At 62.5% G+C, this 21,322-nt stretch overlaps 1 protein-coding gene across 3 annotated transcripts; it reads right to left on the minus strand.

Annotated features, from left to right (window-relative positions):
• Positions 1-663: 663 nt before the first annotated feature.
• ATP8B2 (ATPase phospholipid transporting 8B2) lies at positions 664-21,162 on the minus strand. 3 transcript variants are annotated; one of them, XM_042975976.1, is made up of 28 exons: positions 21,081-21,162; positions 17,872-17,939; positions 15,838-15,896; positions 15,401-15,514; positions 15,186-15,284; positions 14,897-14,958; positions 14,730-14,802; positions 14,358-14,428; positions 14,049-14,128; positions 13,061-13,219; positions 12,788-12,876; positions 10,846-11,042; positions 8,583-8,791; positions 7,890-7,933; positions 7,440-7,605; positions 7,129-7,317; positions 6,840-6,955; positions 6,592-6,756; positions 6,379-6,490; positions 6,174-6,279; positions 5,939-6,083; positions 5,556-5,739; positions 5,229-5,452; positions 4,778-4,861; positions 4,257-4,502; positions 4,011-4,149; positions 2,294-2,424; positions 664-2,107 (listed from the first exon to the last, which is right to left on the minus strand). In XM_042975976.1, the coding sequence occupies exons 2-28, from the start codon at positions 17,900-17,902 to the stop codon at positions 1,841-1,843; spliced, it is 3,561 nt and encodes a 1,186-aa protein (XP_042831910.1). In that variant the 5' UTR covers positions 17,903-17,939; positions 21,081-21,162; the 3' UTR covers positions 664-1,840. The 3 variants fall into 3 exon arrangements, with proteins under 3 accessions (XP_042831910.1, XP_042831909.1, XP_042831908.1); XM_042975975.1 differs by lacking the exon at positions 21,081-21,162 and adding an exon at positions 18,125-18,233; XM_042975974.1 differs by lacking the exons at positions 17,872-17,939; positions 21,081-21,162 and adding an exon at positions 17,160-17,345.
• Positions 21,163-21,322: the final 160 nt, after the last annotated feature.

Below are 21,322 nucleotides of genomic sequence, written 5' to 3' on the forward strand. Positions count from 1 at the left end.
AGGAGACTGGAGGGCCAGGCCAGTGGGAAAGGCTCCAACTAGGGGCTAAAGGGGCTAAAAAAAAGCAACTCACACTGTTTACCTGTTTCTTTCCCCACCCACTTGGCATGTGTTAGGAAGGTGCGGTTGGCTGCTGTTTGGAAAAGCAAATGGTTCAAGGCCCTAAGCACCCAGCCATTGGCCGCACACACAGTCCCCGAGGTCTGCCCACCTTCTAGCTGACACATGGTCCCAGAAGCCTGCAGAGGGCACCTAGGACCCACCAACAGCCCTCCTCACCAGCGGCTCCCCCCCCCCCCCCCGGCCGGCAGCCCCCACCACCAGCCCCCACCCCGCGGCCCTCCCCAAAGCCCCCACCCACTCAATTCCTCTAAGAAAGCTGGCCTTTACTTTTACCACCAGCCTTGATGAAACGTTAGAAAACACACAAATGACACACGTCTCAGAAATTGGAATTTTATAAAAAGGCATTTTTTCTCTTATGTCCATAAAATGATAGAATTCTTGCAAGTATAGAAATGTGTCATAAATTATACAGAATGTTCCTTAATTACAGCTCAATGCAACTTGGTACTTTCCTCCCTCCCTGAAAAACGAGAGAGAACCAAAAAAATAATATATATATAACTGTATATATATATATATATGTATATATATATATATTTATATATATATTTATATAATATAGACAAACCAAATATGAAAAAAAATCATTTCCTCTTTGGTATAAAAATCAGACTCTCACCTTGAGAGACACACAGACAGACATGATGTTGGGTTTGTAAACTGTGCGGCCAGAAGGGACCCCTGCCCTTTCCCCCCTGCCCAGTGCACCTCCCAGGAGGCGCCCACATCGAGTGTGAGAGTTGCACACCCCTTCCAGCCACACGCCATCCCTCAGCACCAACCCCCCCCCCCCACTGCCAAGACTGAACTGGTACCAAGCAGCCCAGGAGAAGCCTGATGGGCGGTGTGGACGGTGGGGAGGAAGGACAGGCGCCCGGGCCCCCCTCCCGCGGGCTACTGGCGGGAGGGGTGGGACCCCTTGTTTACCAGAGGGAGGAGCGTGGACCCCGCCGCAGGCTGGGTGCGGGTGCAGGAAAATGCCGGCGGAGGAGGAAGGGAAGACAGGACTCTGCGGGGAACCCAAACCCACATTTAAAGAAATCTTTGTTTTTAGGACAACATCTTACACCCAGCTTGACGTCACTGAGAAGGACAGGCCACCCTCCCAAGGCCCCAGCCCAATACCAGCAGGACTCAGGACCCAGGAAGGGACGTGTGTTCGGGGAGGGGTAGCACTTCACTCTCAAGGTGAGGAAGGAGACTCCGATGGGACCAGATCCTCCTCTGTGCTCCACCAGCCCCAAGGGCCCACCAGCAGCTGGAGGCCCGGGCAGGGGTCCCACCCCAGCCACCCAGCCACCCCGTGCAGCCCGGTGGCTGGGGGGCGGGGGGGGAGGGACCCTCCTGTGGACCAGCCCCCTCTCCTACAACATAAAAGTCGCTCAGAGGCCCCCTCCACTTGCCAAATAAAAAAGACAAAATGGAACCAGACACAAACACAAATCAAGGAGAGACGCACACGACGTGAGGGGCACGCGGGCCCCAGCAGGTCCCTGGCTTCCCGGCGATACATTCTCGTGTAATTCAGGAACAGGGGCTCTCGGCCCCTGGGGTGGGGGTCGGAGGGAGTAAAAAAATACAGAGATTTGAGCCTCCCCACGGGCCCCGGGCAGGGCAGCGGTGGACCCAACCTCGGGCCCTTCTGTTTTTGGTTCCGCTTCTGAGCCCTGTCTGGGCCGGAATCCGCAGGGAGGGGTGGGGGGGGCGGGGAGCGTCACCCCTTCAGGGGCTTGTCAGGGGGGCTGCCCGGGCTGTCGCTCCTCTTCCTGCGCAGGCTCTCGATCCAGCCGGAGCCGGAGCGCGTGGCGAAGCCAGCCAGCCCCAGGGAGCTGAGCCGCATGTTCTTGCCGGACATGATGAGCTCCCCGAAGCCCTCCTGGTGGGCAAAGGCGTAGCCCGAGCGGCGGGAGCTGGTGCGGCCGGGCCTCCGCGTGCAGCGGTGCTGGGCCCTCTTCTTCCTCACCAGCTGGCTGTAGCGCACCTGGGGGGGGGGGGTGGCGAGGGGCCGCGTCGGGGGAGGACTCCTCGGGGAGGGGGCCCGGAGCGCCCGGGACAGAGTAGGGCGGGGGATCTCTCGGGGCCACCACGCGGCCCGGAGTGCGGGCACCCGAGCCCGGGGACTTTCTGACACGGGGTCCCACCCCCAAGCAGACAGCCGGGCGCTCACCGTGTCAGAGAGATCGGGCTTCAGGCTCAGCTTGAGGAAGCGAAAGGCGACCACAGGCAGGATGCAGACGACCGTGGTGAGCGCGATGGTCAGCCACACGGTGGGCTGGGCCAGGCTGCTCTGGGCGTTGCCTGCGGGCGTGGGGGGCCACAGGCAGACGAGGGGCAGCCCACGTCAGCTCCCGAGCCGTCCCCGCCGCCCAAACGTGTTTCCCCAGAACCTCGGACCTCTACCGGACGCCTCTTCTGCCGTCTCACGGCCCCCCTGCACCCCCACCCCTACTCCCTGCTCCAGGGCCTCCCGGCTCGGGAGATGCCACCCCCCGCTCAGCTGCTCCAAAAGCCCCGAGTCAACCCCGACTCCTCCCTCGGACGCCCCGTCCACCTGGGAAGGTGGCCGCGGCCGCCTGCCTCCCTCACGCCCTCACCCAGATGGTCACCAGAGCCTTGCTAACTGGTCCCATCTCCACCCTTGCCCTCTGTCATCCACAAACCAGTAAGAGCCGCCCTTCAAAGAACCATCGGGTCTCTGACGCTTCCCCGCCCCTAACCCTCCACTGACCTCCGGCCATATTCCAATTATAATTCAAACTCCTGACCCTGAACTAGAAGGGCTTAACGATCTGGACCCATTCTTACCCCCTGACACACACAGCCGGGTCCTGCCCGCCAGCCTCCCCTCTGCTGCGGGGACCCCTGGGGAAGCCCCCTCCCTTCCGGCTTCCTCGTCCTGGCTCTCTCCCCCCAGCTCTGCCCCCCCTTTATTCACATTTCTCTGTGCCGGTGTCCCTTCTCCAAGGTCTTCCCTCACCGTCCCTGTCCCTCTCCACCCTCTTACGGTTTTCATAAAACTTACTACTTCTAGACGTTTTATCTGTTGATGTGTAAGCTCTCGTGTCTCTCACTGAAACACGAAATCCGTGACAGAAAGGATGTTGCCTGTTTCTGTCAATTCCTACAGCAGGTGCTGACTAGATGCCCCCGGGACAGACAAAATCCCCAGCACCCGGGAGAGTGGGAGGCGTACAGCAGGTGCTGACTGGATGTCCCTGGACAGACAGACGGACAGACCCCCACCACCAGGAAGAGTGGGAGGCATACAGCAGGTGCTGACTAGATGCCCCTTGGACAGGCAAGATCCCCAGCACCTGCGAGAGGGGGAGGCATACAGCGGGTGCTGACTGGATGTCCCCGGATGGACAGACGGACAGACCCCCAACACCTGGGAGAGGGGGAGGCATACAGCGGGTGCCACTGGCCACCACACTGCTGTTTCTACAGTAACCCTTTGACACCACGCCCCTCCCTTTCCTCACAAAAACGACAGAAAAAAGCTCCTGGTAAGTCAGCAGCACGTCTGACAGCCTGACGATCCACCCGACACCTCGGATGTCCTACCTTTCCAGCCATTTCCGCTTCCGGCATTCCGGCCTAGAGTCAGAACCCACAGCCCGGGCTCCGCTCCACCCACGGCAGCCTCCTCTGTGGGGCTGCCCCTGACCACCCCATGCAGTCGTCTCACCGGCCTGGAGGTCGGCCCCTGCTTGACCCTGACGTCCCTCTGAGCCTGACCCCGCGCGGCCTGGTGGGACCACTCTTCAAAGTCACGCCCTCTGAGGGCCTCGCAGAGCGCCTCGCACACAGGAGCTGGACAGACGCCCCGTCAGTCTGGAACAGCCGGCCCCCCCCGGACTCCAGCAGCAGCCCTGGGGACTCACCCACGAACCGGAACTGGTTCGGGAACATGCGGAAGAGCCCATCGCTGTGCATGGCGAAGAGAATGGCGAAGTAGACCGCCAGGCTGCCCCAGATGAAGAAGTGGTTGATGGCCGTCCAGTAGCCCGTGTCCAGCCCGATCTGCGGCAAGCGGTGGTCACAGGCAGGCGGAGCGTGCCCCCGTGCCCCTCCCTGCCCAGGGCAAGCCCCAAGGCGGGAGCGGGGGCGGGGCTCGGGTCCCCCCTCACCTGCACGCTCACGACGATGACCAGCGAGGTGGCCACGGTGACTGCGAAAGACTGATAGTCGGCCAGCTGGGCGCCGTCATCCCGCGCGGCCTCGGCAAACACCCCGTAGGGGAGGAAGAACACGAGCACGGATGCGTAGATGCCCTGCGCGATGCAGATGAAGAACTCCCGCTTGTTGAAGAGGAGGTTGAGCTGGCCCGGCTCGTATAGCTTAGGGTACTCCATGCTCCGCTGCTCGGGGACGTCCTGCAGGGCAGGCCCGGGAGGCCTCAGGACGGGCGAGGGCACAGCGCGCCTCGGCCCCCGCCCTTCCAAATTCTTTGCCCGAGAAACTCCACCTGGAGCCAGCTGTCTCCCCCCCCACCCCACCCCCCGTCTTTGTCCAGCACCCCAGGGGGTCACGGGCCACTGCGGCCAAGCGCGAGAGCCGCCTCCCGAGGCACCACAGGCAGTGGGGACACGCGCCGCCATCCGCGCAGTCCCTCCCCGCCCCGCTGGATCCCCCGGCCGGCCCTCCTGACCTGGTCGAAGACCCCCATAGCCAGGACCGGAAGGGAGGTGTACACGATGTTGTAGAGCGTGATGAAATATTGGTCGTAGACGGTCTGCAGAGAGAGCAGAGAGCAAGAGAGGCGTGAACAGTAGTCTCTCTTCAGCACAGATCAGGCAGAAACAGGATGCTGAGCGGCACGCGGCGCCCATGGAATTTTCTGGAACCTGTCTCTATTCCCTCGACAAACGTTGGTTTTTTTGTTTTAAGTAGGCTCCACACCCAGTGGGGGGGGGAGGGGCTTGAACTCATGACCCCAAGATCAAGGGTCTAGTGCTCCGGCTGAGCTGGAGCCAGCCGGACCCCCCCTGGACAACCAGACGTGAGCCAGACAACAGCCGGGCCCTACGGGGACTGACCGACGGACAGGATGGAAGGCCTGTGCCCCGAGGAGCTCAGACAGGTGAGCGGCAGGCCCCTACCTGGGCTGAGAAGCCACAGAAGAAGCCAAACCAGAAGTGGACCATGGTGAAGGCGAAGTTCTTGTAGAAGAAGTAGCAGAGGAACTTGCACATGCGCAGGTAGGACCAGCGCCCGTGCACCAGCAGGAGGCGCTGCAGGAACTTGAACTGGGAGAAGGAGTAGTCGGAGGCCAGCACCGCCTGGATGCCCTCCTGTCCGCTGATGCCCACGCCAATGTGGGCCGCTGCAGGGACGAGTGGGGACGGGGTGGGGGGCAGAGGCCACACGTTCAGAGTCCCCGTAACGGCGGACCCCCCCCCCCACCCCGTTTGCACATCCACCCTCACTTTTGATCATGCTGACGTCGTTGGCTCCGTCCCCAATGGCGAGGGTCACGGCCTTCTTGTGCTTCTTAACCAGCTCCACCACCTGTGCCTTCTGCAGAGGGGTCACGCGGCAGCAGATGACGGCCTTGCAGGCACAGGCCGTCTCCAGGAACTCCAGCTCCATGTCTGCCTCCAACGCGTGCGCCTGCAACACAGAGCCTGAGAGAACACCGTCCTCCCCGGGGGACCGGGAGCCACTCCTCCCAGCCCATGAAGGCCACGGCCCTGCGGTGAGGTCAGGGGCGTGACAACAAGGGACAAGGGGAGACAGAGCAGGCGCAGCAGCCGTGCGGGGAGAAGCGCTCTCTGGGAAGGCCTCCCCCACGACGCACGGGGACGCTCACCAGGCTGTGCCCGTTGATGACCAGGGCGTACTCCCCAGCGACAGCCTCCAGGACAGACGTGAGCTTGGAGGAAGGACGTTTCTCCTGGCAGGCGAAGCCGTTCCCCACGGTGTGGGGTGAGTCCATCATCTTCTCCCGGGCTTTCCTGGGGGGTCGAAACGCAGCTGTGGGCTTCCGGGACCGGGGCAGGGCCTTGGAAGTGGGGGACATCTGCCTGCCGCGGGCCTCCGGCTACCTGAGCTCCTCCCGCACTTCCAGAACAGTGTGGCCGGTGACGACGAACACCTCCGTCACATCGTCCGTCAGCATCTTGCAGGAATAGCCGATGTTCACAGCCGTCTCTACCAACAGAGAGGCCAACGAGGTCAGCACCCTGTCCGGCCTGAGGTCTGACTCGCGACAGGCCCGGTGCTCCCGACGTAGTTTCCTATGTCTCTCACCTTGCTTGTCCCCGGTCAGCACCCAGATCTTGATGTTGGCCAGCGTCAGGAGGGCAATGGTCTCCGGAACCCCCTGCTGCAGCCTGTCCTCAATGGCCGTCGCACCCAGCAGCTGCAAATCCCACAAGGGGCCCTGACGGGACAGCCCCAGGCACGAGCCCTCCCCGACTCCCCACCCGGCCCCCCCCCCCCGGCCCACGCGGCAGCCCGTACCATCATGTCGCTCTCAACCTCCTCGTACACGCTGGCCAGCCTGTCCTCCCGGCTGTCCTGGGCCAGGCTGGCTTGGAGCCGTCGCTGGGCCCACTCCTCATAGTACTCTTCATCTAGGTCCTTGTAGGCCAGAACCAGGGTCCTCAGCCCTTCCCCTGCGTACTCCTGGGGACGGAGCCAAGGTCACCCCGGCCCCGCCCCTCCCAGCACACGGAGTTCAGAACCAAGGCCCTGCTCCCCACACCTACGTTCAGGTGGTCAGTGGTGGTGTTGAGCAGCTCCTGGGTAGAAGGGTGGAGCCTGTCCAGCAGGATGGTGTCAGCCCCTTTGCAGTAGAGTCGGATCCTCCCCTCTGGGTTCCGCACTATGATGCCCACAGGAGGAGAAAGTCCCAGACTCAGGCAGGCAAAGACCCCAGCCTCAAGACACGAACGAGGACCCCCCGGCACACCTTACCCAGTCCGGGCCAGGACGCTGCCCCGCATGCCCCCAGCAGTCCACTCCCGGCCTCACCTACGCCCCCCGTCCCGGCCTCACCTACGACCGACATCCGCTTGCGGATATTATTGAAGTCCAGGATGGCCAGCAGCTGATAGGTGACGGCGGTGCCCATCTCGTGGACAGTGATGGTTTTGGGGGTGCGAGAGCGGAACACGAAACCGAAGTTCCTGGCCGCGGTCACCAGGGCCCCCTCATCCGGGGACTGGGCTTTGTAGTACAGCTCTCCTGTGTGGGCGGGAAGGACACACACGCTGGAAGCGGCCACCTGGAGCCACACGTCCCGCCAGGACACCCCTGCCTGGCCGCGCCCCAGGACAGACTCGAGGCTCCGAGGCAGCCCGCCTCACCCTCGTTCTTCTCTTCCGACATGACGGTATGACACAGGGAAAGGAGCCGGAAGAACTCATGGGTGTGGGGGTCCCCCATCTTGACGGCCTCCAAGAGGGTGGGGTCCCAAAATAAGAACTTCTTGTCAGCCAGAGGATTGAAGGAGAAGTCGACGGGCTGTGGTCTCTGCAGAGGAAAGGGGGCAGCAAGCAGAGGCTGGGGGTCAGCCTCAGGCTGCATCTGGGGGGGCTGCCCCCACCCTGTCTCCTGCCCAGAGGATCCAGATGCTGCCCACTGTGAACCCCCAAAACTCTCACTTCTGCTACCAGTTCTCCCTGCAAACACCCGTTTCTCCAAGCAGCTTCTGCTGCTTGACCAGAGAACGCACCCCACTATCTACACCCACCGCTACAGGTCAGGCGACCGGTATTTAATCGGCACGGAGAGTAAACCTGGAGGCTGGATCTTACCTCTCCCAATTCAGCTTTGTGTCCCAGGACATCAAACACGTCCCCTACACACTCCGGGACAGAAGGAGAGACGCGGTCAGAGCTCTCTCAGAGCAGCAGAGAAGCCGGCACAGAATCCCCACAGCGTCGGGGACCCTCAACCCCAAACCCTGAGCCAACTAACACAGATTCGCACCCCTGACTCCAGGCACCCGGGCCTGAGGGTCACGGCCCCCGAGCCCCCCCATCCCTGACCCCACCTGCTCTCCTGCCAGGGCTCCCCGGTCCCCGGAGATGCTGGTCACCCTACAGGCCTAACAACAGATCAAGCCCCACACGCCAGCCGTGGGCCCGAGCTATTACAGAAAGCAGAGAGGGGCTCACTGTAAGAGCCAGGTCCCGCACACCCTGTCCCCAGCCACCCCGTGGCTCGGCCGCCCCGAAGACACAGTCACATTCCGGAGACTCACAAGGGCCCTGAGCAGCAGCACGGGGAGCCGCACGGACGCCCAGCGTCTCGGGCTTCACCTCAAGCAGCCGGGGAGCCCCCTCCTGCCTGGGGCCAAGACCGGGGTGAGGGCATCCGCAGAGGGCAGGGGAGGGGCTCCGCGGCCGTGTCCTGACCGGGGGTGCCAAGCGCACGCTCTCCTGGCCCCCCAGACCCAGCAGGACGGAAGCGGGACGGGGGCCCCAGGCCCTCGCCGCGTGCCCTACCGTAGCTGCGGCCGCGGACGGAGCACTTGTGGAAGACCATGACGTTCTGGGTGAGCGTGCCCGTCTTGTCGGAGAAGACGTACTCCACCTGGCCCAGCTCCTCGTTCAGGGTGGTGGTGCGGGCCTCGGCGGGCGTCTGCTTCTTCACGCAGAACATCTTCCTGTCCCAGTTGATGAAGTAGCTGTGGCCCAGGCGGATGACCTCCACGCTGCAAGGGGCGCGGGGGCAGGACACGAGGCTCAGGCAGGAAGCCGAGGAGGCCCCCACCCACAGGGGCCTTCGCCGCAAGCCCCCCGCCTGGGGACGGACAGACGGACGGACAGAGTGGACGCCTGGGCAGGAAGGGCAAGGACGGCCCCCGACCCCGACCCTCCGGCGCTCTCCGGACAAGAAGGTGCACGGGGCCTGGGCAGGCAGGACACACAGTGCAGGCAGACAGAGAGGGACCGCGGACCAGGCTCTCGGCGAGCTCTTACCTCGGCGCTAGTAACACAGAGCCCGTGCGGAGAAAACAAGAGAAAGTGTGTGAGGAAAGAAGAGAAGACAGACAGACAGGGGGGCCCTGGCGCTCACTGCCCACAGCGAGCCCTCTCCTTCCGCCCGGCTCAGGCCTCCGGCTCTCTGAAAGGGCACAAGGCGGCCGCAGACGCCCACTCCGTGTGGGGAAATAATGCCGAGCGACAGGGCGCTTTCCACATCCCAGGGTCCTCCCCGTCCTCTTGCCTGCAGGGCGCTGCCTTTGGGGTACGGACTGCCAGCGCCCCAGGGAGGCGGCCGTCGGGCCAGCACACATCGGGGCGTGGGGCACACCTGGAACCCTGCTTCTGACCCGACCGAGGCTGGACCAGGATCCAGTTACCCGGCAAATGCGCAGCTGGCTGGACGTGTCTTCTCGGCCTTCTCCCCACCGAGCGGGTCGTGCCCCCCAACACACCCTGGAGCCTGACTCAGCAAGCGGCTTTCTCAGGCTGCAGCCAGGGGCACTGGATCCGAAACCCAGACAGCAAGCCGACATGGGGGAGAGTCAGATTGCAAACAAGAAAGCATTTCAGCAGAAACGAGAAACCAGCGATGGCAGCAAAGCACACGGTCCACGTGAGGGCTCACAGGAACCCCCTTCGAAAGCTTATTTTCCAGTCTAGTGTCTCCTGTCAATGGAGTATCAAGGCGTCCCTACAAAGAAGGTGGAACCGGACTGTTCCCGTTTTACATGTGGCCACACCGCCGCTCAATGACCTAGAAAAGCCCCCACTCTACCCCCCAGGGCGCGTCTTCTCCCACTGCCGTGGGGGGGGGGGAGGGGCGGCAAGGGAGGACTACCTGGGGGTGCCTGTGAACCAGACACGGCACGTGGGAAGAGTCCCGAGCACCCGGAAAGTATTTCCTTCCCAGCGTCTCTGGTCCCCTTATCTTAAGCGCAAGGCTCGAAGAACAAAGGGAAATTTCCTCCTTCCTCTCTTCCTACTCCTTCCTCCCTGGCGGGTCCCTGTCAACATTCTCTTCACCTCAAACACCCTAGAGATCTGCTACATCCCGGTCCGGCTGCTGGCCATCGACAGCCAGCGCTTCCCGAAGCATTCCTGGGATCCGCTGTAAAGAATCTTCCGATGGTTTACTACGAAGTCTACCGGCACAGAGCCAACACCCTCCAGGGCGAGGACCGAGACCCTGGGCCCCGGGCTGCCCTCTCACCCACTCCCCGGTCCCGCCCGCACGCCTCCCCGCTCGGGCTCCACCTTCCCTCGGCCCAGCCGCCTCCTCAGATGTGTCCCGACCCACTGCCCAGCGAGCGATGCCCTGCCCACTCCTGTGGGACTCTGTGCCTCCCACACGGCATCGCGGCGGGAGGGCGGCATCTCCCCTCCCCCCAGCCGCCCTGGAGGGCGCCCACAGCTGCGCCCATGCCGGCCTGCAGGTAGGCTGACTTCACAGCCCTCGCACCCATCAGGGTTCAGATGGCTCCCTCCCCAGACCGACACTCGGAAGGAGGCCCGTTCCTGACACTCTCTGGAGGCGGCACAGTACAAAGGTGGTGCGCAAACGACACGTGCCCAAGAAATCCACACGGATCTTGCTCTGACACGGTCCAAAGTGCCGGAAGCCGCGCGAAGTCTGCTCCACGCGCAGAGGATCAGAGGGCAAGAAGCTCGAGGCACAAACAGCAGGTCTGGGTTCCTCCCCCAAAGGGCTCACCTTCACAGAAACGTTTGCCTGGGGGCCACCTGGGCTGCCCGGCAGACTCCGGGGCGCAGCGGTGCGTACCTGACATAGAGCGATATGGGCACGACGGTGTTGAGGATGATGATGTAGGACCAGAAGGAGAGGAAGCCAGAGAAGAAGGCACTGTCCACCGCCTCGTCCCAGGGCAAGTAGACCTGGAAACGCGTCCCGACCTCATGCTCCCAGATGGCGTTGCCGATGGCCAGGATCACCCCCATGCAGACCAGGAATCCAAAAATCTGGCGACAAATGAGAAGCAGAGGCTAGGCTCTACTTAGGAACCCTCCGAAATCAAGCACCTCCCTGAAGGTCACCACTTACACATCCACACCCTCAAAAGCTCAGACATCTTTAAAATGGCGGCATGCTCCAGCGGGAAGCGGCCAGAACCGGTGACCGTCACGCGGCCCCTCCCCGAACATCTTGCTTAACCGTATGATGGGGAAGCCCCAACAGCCGCGCAGCTCCCCAGTCTGCCACCACGGAACCTTCCGAGATGGCGAGAACGGGTGTGAGCAACCTGCTCCCAACGTAACGAGGCAGTTTGGTGGAAACCACCCATTTACTTGGGCTAATTAAGCTTCCACAAGCCAACAAAAACGTCCAGTTTCTGTGACTCGCTATCTCGTATGGAGTACCAAAAAGCTTTTTCGATCAGGGAAGCAAACGGTGTCTTCACAGATGCAGATTACCGTGAATAGAAAATCTTCTAAAGGTTGTAAAAAATTCTTTTGAATGTCTGAATCTGGGGAGTGCCTGGGCAGCTCAGTCAGTTAAGTACCCGACGCTTGATTTCAGCTCAGGTCATGGTCTCATGGTTCATGGGATTGAGCCCCACATTGGACTCTGTGCTGACAGCATGGGGTCTGTTTGGGATTCTCTCTCTCTCTCTCTCTCTCTCTCTCTCTCTCTCTCTGCCCTTCCCTCCCTCTCTCTCTCCCTCTCTCTAAACAAACAAATAAACATCTAAAAAAAATAAAAATGCAAATCTTGGGAGTCCCTGAAAAAGGATCATAAAAAAGTTTCAGTGGTCAGAAGAAAAAACTGACACCACTGTATTTCCAAAGCAGCATCCACTGACAGGAGCCACCCAGGTGCCCAAGGACCGCCAGGGGGCGATGAGAGCCTTCGTGCGACAGGCTGAACCACGCTCCCAGAGGCTGGGTCTCCACAGACCCTTTGAGGCCAGAGCAGAACCTGGCCCACCGGAACCTGGCCCAGCCTTCGCAGGCTGGCAGGAGGGCAGGGGCTCCAGAAGGGGAGGAGAGCCCAGCAAGGAGCTCAAGTTTCTAGCCAGACAAGACGAGAATTCAGGAAGCGCCAAAAACTAAAACAGAAACTTTTCCTTTGGGGTCCTCCACTCTTAGAAGTCGGGGAAAAGGCCTAAAGGAACTTTTTCTTTCCCCTCCCTCCCCACCCCACGGAGGCCTCCCTGTCCCTCTGGCAAAAGCAAACAGAAGGTCACAAGCTGCACAAAGTTACCACCGTGACTGGAACCCAGAGAGGGGAAGACGTGATTTACTCCCTTCAAGTTCTTGATTCACACACGTTCCTACGGGTTTTTTAAACAACATCCTCCAAGCCTGAAGGGGGCCCGAAATCAACACTGCCCGTGAGTGGCTGACCTGCCGGTGGCTTTAAAACCAAAACCTAGGGGCGCCTGGGTGGCTCAGTCGGTTAAGCGTCCGACTTCAGCTCAGGTCACGATCTCGCAGTCTGTGGGTTCGAGCCCCGCGTCGGGCTCTGGGCTGATGGCTCAGAGCCTGGAGCCTGTTTCCGATTCTGTGTCTCCCTCTCTCTCTGCCCCTCCCCCATTCATGTTCTGTCTCTGTCTCAAAAATAAATAAATGTTAAAAAAAAAAAATTAAAAAAATAAATAAATAAATAAATAAAACCAAAACCTAAAGCTCCACTGCTGACCAGGCAGGCAAGGCGGGAGCACCGGCCCGGGCACCGGAGGCCAGGGGCCTGTGTGAGGACTCACCCAGAGCACCAGGGTGTTCATTAGGCGATCAATACTCGTTCTCTTGAACTTCGTCCTGCCGCTGTTCTGCATCAGCTTAGTGTCAGGACCTAGGAAGCAGTGGCAGGGGCTGCGGAACGAACAGCCCATCTGCCCCTGGGCTCCTGCCCGTGGACCCCGACTGCAGCACGGGAGTGGAGGAGACAGAGGCTATCCCGAGGCGCCTCCCACGTGCCTGAGGGCGGCCGAGGCTCCACCGCTTACTCTTCTTCCCCTGCACCCCAGGAGGCTCACCTGCGAAGACCACCAGCCCGAAGCACCACTCGGTGTTACGCAGCACGCAGCCCCGCAGGAGCATGTTCTGGTTGCTCAGCGGGAACTTGCTCTCCTTCCAGTAAAGGGCCCCACTGAACTTGTCCAGCTTGTTGTTCGGAGGCTCGCAGACCACCTCACCTGAGCGGAACGCAGAGCACCGTCACCGCCGGCGCCGTCCACAGTCTGACGGCGAGGCGGCCGGCGGCCAGACAGGTACCGCCACACACGGCCGGGAGCACGCGGACCCGGGCAACTTTGGGGGAGGAATGAATGGAGATCGAAAGTCACGGACCCTCGGGCCCAGCGGTCCCACTCTGGGGACTGTGTTCTACGGCAAGCACGGCATAGGCCACAAGTTTACCGAAGCATTCTTTGAGCGGCAAAAAGCTAGAAACAACTGAACAGTCGAGGGGCAGTTGAATACAATACGTCGATGGCGCAACTTGACGCAGTTGCTACACCGAGGCACGTTCCTATAAATAACGGTAAGACACAGACAACGAATTTAACAGCTGAAACAAAGGCAGGACGTAGAGATCTGGGTATAGTAGGATCCCACCGCTCTGTGTTCACAGTTGCCTGAACACAGACAAAGCGCGGACGGATACAGTGTGCCTGGCCGTCTAAGGAGGGTGGAGCTGGGTGGTTTTTCCTTACACCCACTACGGCTCCTCTTGTTAGAAGGACTACGTGTCATCATTTGGAGCTGAATGAGAAGAAGAAGAAACTGAATTTCTCTCAACATACAGAGCCAGGAGGGAGCTATCAGCCCTGAGGACCCCCGGAAAGGGCCATGAACTCGAGAGCCGCCTGGCATCCTGACCCCCACCCCCCCCTCCCGCCGACCACCACTGCGACAAAGACAAGTCCCGGGAGCTGCAGCACAGCAAAAAGGAAAACGTGCAGGTGAAACCTCAAAACCCAACTCACGTCCTCTACCTGAAGGCCGCTCCCCCAAATCACTCACCGTCAAACTTGGCGAGCCTGCTGATGTCCCCCAGCTCCGAGGTGACCGGAATAGCCTGCCGCACTTTCATGTTGGTCTCTCTGGAAGGACAGCATCCCTGAGTCCTGGTTCTCTTCCCTTCCCCCACATTCCACCTGGGGGCACCTGACCTCAGGGCATCGCCCTCCTCCACATTACTGAGTGGCTCAGAGCCTTCAACCCCTAAAGTTTCCAAAGGGTATAGATCCCAGACCTGGGAACCTCTTCCAAAACACAAGCCTCCTACCCTTAAGGAGGCAGAAGATGTGTGACACCAGGCGTCCGACTTACCCATCGAGCTCCGCTGTCTCGATGTAACACAGACCATGGGGCTCACTGCTGGAAAGGAGGAGGAGATCCGCCTGGAGAGAAAGCCTGGTGAGGAGCCTGAAGACCATCCTGCATCGCAACGCACGCTTCCCTGGTCCCTCCCTTCCCTCAGTGTTCTGGGTTTGCTTAGTCCCAAGCATGAATGGCCAGAAAGGAGTCAGGCCCAGGTGCGCTAAGAGGACAAGAAGTTTCCCACTCAAGGAAGTTTCCTTCCATAGGTGTTTAAGAGGCAGTGGTAAACCATGAAAGACTTGCTTCTTTCTGCCAAAAAAAACCCAAAAACAAAAACAAAGGGAAGAGCCTCGTAGGCCTAGAGGAGCACCTGTCCCTTACCGCCACAAACTGGTTATTCTCCAGTTTGATGATATCGCCAACACGGACGTTCATCCACTGCTCTTGCTGGAGGCTGAAGCAGTGACCAGAGCAGAGAGATCAGGAGCTAGAGGAAGTCCCGGGGGACCCTTCCTCCCGAGGGCCCTCGGTGGCCAGCAGGCACTCACCTTCCATCGATCAGCACTTGAGACTGCCGGTTATTCACCTGGTTGTCACTCTTGTGGCGGAACTGAAGACGGGACAACGGAGACAGTGAGACACCGCCCCCGCCTTCGGGGACCGAGAGGACTGCGGGATGCAGAGAGCGCCGCCCCCACCTTGTGTGCACCTGTCCACAGATCTACCCCCTCCCTGGCTCTGGCTCCGCCCCCGGCCCCGGCCAAGATATCAAGGACGTGGAGGACAGCGAGGCGGGAGCGGAGGCGAGGAAGGGGCGCGGGGACAGGAGCGACTCACGTAATCGTCGGTGGCATCTTTCACAGCTGTGATGGCGAGGACAAGGACCAAAGGCACAATGGTGGTGAACCAGGACAGGGAAGACACCTGCGGAATCAACTACAAGGGCAAGAGGGCTCTGAGGCCCCATCCACGCCAGTGCTCCCGCCCGACCTCTCTCCCCCTGACTTTACTCGGCTTCATGAGCTGCAGAGGGTCGGCTATAGGACACTCACCTGCAGAATGAGAAGGAACAGGAAGTAGGTATTGGCCACTTCCTGGAACTGCTCGAAGAGGTTGACAGGCAGGAAGGTGAGAATATTGTACTTGGAGGTCTTGATGCAGTTACTCTACGGCAGAAGATGACAAGGCGGCTTCTCACCATGACCCAGAACCAGAGGGAGGCTGCACCCTCCCCCTGCACTTCCCAAACCTCTGCCCCCAAAAGCCAGCCACCACAGGTGTGGGAGGAGGAGAGGGCAGAGACCAGGGCGTCTCATGGGCTGCACGTGCCCTCCTGCGCTGACAGGCGAAGGAGCGAGAAGTTAGGTTCAGCGGTCGCAGGTGGAGCGGTGCCAGGAGGCTGCCTGCCCCCCCCGCCCCCCCAACCCAGGCCTTTGCCCTTTTGCACGCAGGAGGGGAGCAGGAGGGGAGCAGGCGGCTAGTCACTTACCGCGTACTGGAACTTCTCATTGTACTCTCGGTCGTTGGCTCGCGCCCTCCTCTCTTCTTCTGCAACAGAGTGACGCGGCACTCAGCGGGGGCTACCGGCCGCCTCGTCAGGGCCTTCCACTGAGGACCCGTGGCTCTTTCCACAGTACACAGTTTGAGGGAGTCGATCCCACGCCTGAGGTGTCCCTCAATTCTTCCCTCTGGTCCCTGTCACCACCAGCCTGGCCACGGGGCTCTGCGGGCATTTGTTCCCAGGACAAGACAGCCTCTCCCTCTCCCTTCCTCACCGACAGCGGCAAGGCTGCTAGGGGCACTCAGGTCCCCTCCCCCGTCCCTTTAATTAACACCTTAGGCTTTATGGCCTCAGGAATCCCCAGAGAAATAGCAGCTGAAGACAAAAAGCATCCTTCTCCTGGGAGCACCGCCCCCCCCCACCCCCCCCAGGTCCAGCCATGGTGGCCCTGCTGCTATGCTCCTAACCTGCGGGGGGGGGGGGGGGGGAGGACGACAACAAGACAGGATCACCGTGCTCTACAACCGCTCTGCCTCTGCGGCAGCATCCCGGCCCACGGTCCCACGTGTGTACCCCCTACAGGAGCCTCTGCTTGTCACATGTCACCAGCAGCGCCTTCTGACTGGCCCACAATGACATCACCTTATTTCAAAGCTCCTCTTCAAGTAGGAGAAGGGGGGTCAGGGATACGGGTCATGCAGACCAAGACAGGGACGAAGGAGGCAGGAACGGGATGTACTCTGAAGGGCTGTTCCCGAACTGTAACCCTTCCTGTGCCATCCGCACTTAAACAACACAGTTGCCACTAACCAAGTGACAATTGAGCAACACCTATGCGGAGCATCCCCCAACCTGGGGCTGCAGGCAGCACGTTTGGGTCCCGGAACATGGGGGCGCCCAGTGAAGGGCTCCCCAGCCCACCTCTGTCCCAAGGGCCAGAGGCTGAGAAGGGGGGGTGTCTTGGGGCAGTAAACACCGCATCGGCCCGGGCTGGAGCCAAAGGCAGCATTCCAGAGCCTGCCCCTCCCCTCTCCAACCCTCACCCCTCCGAGCCCGCCTGCAGCAAAGCCTCAGACCACAGCATCCTCTGCCCACTCAGCGGTCCGTCCTGTCCCCGTCCCCGCGGGGACACTTCACTCCCAGGAACTGCCGCAGCGCAGAGGGGGCCCCTCGGGCGGAGACTCCTAGCAGGGAGCGGCAGGGACCTCGGGGTCTGGAACGGAGAAGCCCAGGAAAGGCTGGGGGCACCGAACGGGAGGGCGCAGAGGGGAAGGACGGCTCGGGCGGCCGCCAGGCGCAGCTCCCGTTACCTGTCCCCCAAGAGGGCTTCTTTCTGCTCCAGGAGGGGGGCGCCCCGGCCCGGGCCCACTTCTCGGGCATCTCCTTGGGGACCGTCATGATCCCGGTTTGAACGGGGGCAGAGCGGGCAGTCTGTCGGTCTGTCCTCGGCCTCAGCAGCGCCGACGCGGCGGCCCCCCCGGCAGGCGCAGGAGCCCCGGCCGCCGGGCGCGCGCCCCACCTGCAGCCCCGGCCATCCCCGCGACCGCCGCCGCCCCCAGGCCCGGTCGCCCGCGCGCCCCGGCTCCGCCCCCCGCCCGCAGGGCAGCGCCTGCCAGCGCCGCGTAGGCGATGCCTCCGAGCCCCGCCCCCCGGGGGGGGGCCTCCCGCCAGTGTCGTCCGGGCAACCGCTTTCCTCCCGCCCCCGCCCGCAGGAAAACCCGGCGGGAGGGGGCGCCGAGGGAGCGATGCGCTGACAAGATGGGAACACGGCTCCCCAGGCCCAAGACGAAGCCTCCCGAGACGAGGGGCAGGTGCCCCCGCGACCCCGCTAGGAGCGCCCGGCTCGGGCATCCAGGGGAAGAATTCGCGCCCCTAGGCGCCCCCCCCCCAGGATGGGCGGGGCTGTGAGCCACCCTCCTTCACACCCAGCCAGTGGTCCCCGTTCCCTTTGCTCCCTGAGCCATGGTAACACCCAATCCCCACGATCCCGCGATTCCCCCCCCCCCCCGCCCGCCGTCTTACCTGGGGGGCGCTTTTTTGCACACAGCGCCATTTCACCCAGCAAGGTCCCAGCAATCCCATGGGAGACCCTGCAGGAAGGTGACACACGCGTGAGGTCAGAAAGCCGGGGTACCTCTTTATTCCCCTCTTCACACTCCTCGGAAGGTTCCCTCCCCCAGCTCTGACCTTCCCCCACTGCCTCCCCCAGGCCTCGGCCCTGGAAGGGGGTGTGCGCGCGCGTCAGGACTGACGCCTAACAGAAGCCAAGACCTACAGGGAAAGGAAGTGGCCACACAGGAGGGCACAGCTCCCCGGAGACCCATCCCAGGGGAACGGACGCCGGGTGCCCTCCGCGTGCCCTCCGGGTGGCCGGGCTCACTGGAAAGCAGAATTTCTACCAAGGGTGGGGCCGAGGGAGCCCGGGCCAGGAAACACCTGGCAGAGCCTCAGGAAACCGGCCGCAGCTCCGCCCTGCTCAAAATTTACACCCCCCAGCCCCCACCACTGGGGCCTCCATTCTCACCTCCTGTGCTCACACCCCCCAGCCTATTCTCACCTCTAGTGCTCACCCCCCCCCAGCCCATTCTCACCTCCTCTAGGGCTCACACACCCCCCAGCCTATTCTCACCTCTAGTGCTCACCCCCAGCCTATTCTCACCTCTAGTGCTCACCCCCCAGCCCATTCTCACCTCCTCTAGGGCTCACACACACCCCAGCCTATTCTCACCTCTAGTGCTCACCCCCCCAGCCCATTCTCACCTCCTCTAGGGCTCACACACCCCCCAGCCTATTCTCACCTCTAGTGCTCACCCCCCAGCCCATTCTCACCTCCTCTAGGGCTCACACACACCCCAGCCTATTCTCACCTCTAGTGCTCACCCCCAGCCTATTTCACCTCTAGTGCTCACCCCCCCAGCCCATTCTCACCTCCTCCAGTGCTCACACCACCCCCATTCTCACCTCCTCTAGTGCTCACACACCCCCAGCCCATTCTCACCTTTAGTGCTCACCCCCCAGCCCATTCTCACCTCCTCTAGTGTTCACACCCCCCAGCTTATTCTCACCTCCTCCAAGGAGCTCACCCTAGAGGCATGGCCTTCACTTCCTGAACACAGCCCCCAAGCCACTTCCTCTCAGTGTGGGTCAGCTGCCCTTTTGGGCCAGCAGCAGGGCCTTACCAACCCCGGTGGGGAGTCGCCCTCTGTTGCCCCCACAAGTCCAGCCCAGTCAGGGTGGCAGGAGTCGCAGGCTCCGGGAGCATCAGTCACACAGCCCCTTGCTTCCTTCCATCTTCCCCCGTCCCTCCCTTCACCTATAGAAGTAAAAGGCCTGACCTATAAGGCAGGGTCACAGAGCCTCATCCCTATCCCCACCCAGCATGACCCACAGGAAACTGCCGGCCAGGCTCCAGGCACTCTTGTGACCCCTGCCTCTGTCTGGATAAAAGTCCCCCCCGCCCCCCCCCCCCCCCCCCCCCCCCCGTTCGTTCCCCTGACTCCAGTCTCCTGTGCACAGCCTGCTTGCCTGTCAACCCAAAAAGATACTAATTGCCTGTCTGCCCAACCTCTGTAATTACAGACTCAGGCCACAGCCGGGGGCCCACACCAGCCTCCGTCCCTTCACTAACCCTGACTCCCTATCTGAGCCCCAGATCAGGCAGAAATCCTCCCAGACCCTCCCCAAAACCAGCCTCCAAGGGTGCGTGGCCCGGGAGGAAAAACCTCATCCTCGGTTCAGGGATGCCAAGCCCTCCTCCAGGGGCCCCGGCCAGGGTCTCCACCCAGTCTGGAGTATGAGTCACGGCAGGGTGGGGTGTGGACGGAGAGCGTAAAGGGGAGGATGGAAGGGTGGGCACCACAAGCTGCAGCCCCACCCTCGGCAAGGGAGGCAGTCAAGAAACACCACCCGCCTGAAGATGTGGGTTTGGGACCCTATGAAGGAATTAATAAAGGAACCACACACCCTTTTAGGAGTCAGGAAACTGCACGCGGAGCCCGAAAGTTGTTTTACGCCTCAGACCCTGGGAGGAACCAAAGTGAGACTTGGTCCCAGACCTCGTCCCCAGAGGGGGCAAGGGGGGGGGGGGGCGGAGGGGCGGAGGGGCGGGCTCAAAGGGAGAGAACAGCAGTGGCGACCTGGAACAGGGACCCTCTCACTCCTCCCAAGCCTCACACAGCCTGGGTTTCCTGAACCATCAGGCCCACCGGCCACGTCTTCCTGCCTGTCGCCCTGCCCCAGCCCCCTCTGCAGCCACATTTGGGATAAAAATAGCCAGTTCTGGGAAGAAGGCAAGATCCATGGAGGAACACGGCTGCTCCTGCGGGACTGGTCCCTGCTGCCTTCCAGCCCAAACCCTGAGAGGCTGAGCCCTTCCTTCCGAGGAGGCAGGCAGGTCAGGGGGAACAGAAGGAAGAGGAATCCTAGACCCCCGGCGACCCTGCCACCTTACATCGCCAAGGACACAAGCCAGGACGCGGTCCCCAGCTCCTAATCCCCAGGGCCCCTCGCCACGGCACCCCTGGCAGTCCGCACGCACAGAGGCCTCCTCCACCCGCAGAAGACCAGCCCGAAGCCCCTTCTCAGGGCGCGCAGACCCTCGGCCCGGGGTTACTGCGCCGTGCCCCCGCCCTTAAGCACCCCACCCTCCGCCGGGCGCCCAGCTCCCGGGCACCCCATCCTCCGCCGGGCGCACACACCCCAGACCCCCAACCTCCCGGGCCCCTCATCCTCCGCCGGGAGCACGCACTCCGGACCCCCAGCCCCCCCATCCTCCGCAGAGCGCAAGGCCCCCAGACCCCCAGCCCCAGGCCCCCCACCCTCCGCCAGGCGCATGGCCCCCAGACCCCCAGCCCCAGGTCTCCGGACCCCCATCCTCTGCCAGACGCACGGCCCCCGGACCCCCAGCCCCAGGTCTCCGGACCCCCATCCTTCGCCAGACACACGGCCCCCGGACCCCCAGCCCCAGGTCCCCCATCCTCTGCCAGGCGCACGGCCCCCGGACCCCCATCCTCTGCCAGGCGCACGGCTCCCGGACCCCCATCCTCCGCCAGAAGCACGGCCCCCGGACCCCCAGGTCTCCGGACCCCCATCCTTCGCCAGACGCACGGCCCCCGGACCCCCAGCCCCAGGCCGCCGGACCCCCATCGTCCGCCGGGCGCACGGCCCCCGGACCCCCGAGCCCCAGGCACCCACACCCTCGCCCCCGCGACGCCCCGCCCGCCCCGCCTCACCTCTCAGCGCGCCGCGCCCGGCGCCCGCCCCGGCCGCCCCGTGCTGCCCATGCCGGGGGCTGCGGCGGGGGGCGCTCGGCTCGGCTCCCCGCGGGCTCCCGCCCCCAGCTGCAGCCCCGCTCCCCCGGGGCTCGGCCCGCTACTTTGTGTCAGTTTCGGCCACGGCGGGGCGGAAGTGACGGAGGCGGCGGCAGAGGCGGGGGGCGGGAGGGGGGTTTTGGGGAGGGGGGAGGGGAGGAGAG

Source organism: Panthera tigris, chromosome F3 (assembly GCF_018350195.1).
Source record: "Panthera tigris isolate Pti1 chromosome F3, P.tigris_Pti1_mat1.1, whole genome shotgun sequence".
Taxonomy (NCBI): domain Eukaryota; kingdom Metazoa; phylum Chordata; class Mammalia; order Carnivora; family Felidae; genus Panthera; species Panthera tigris.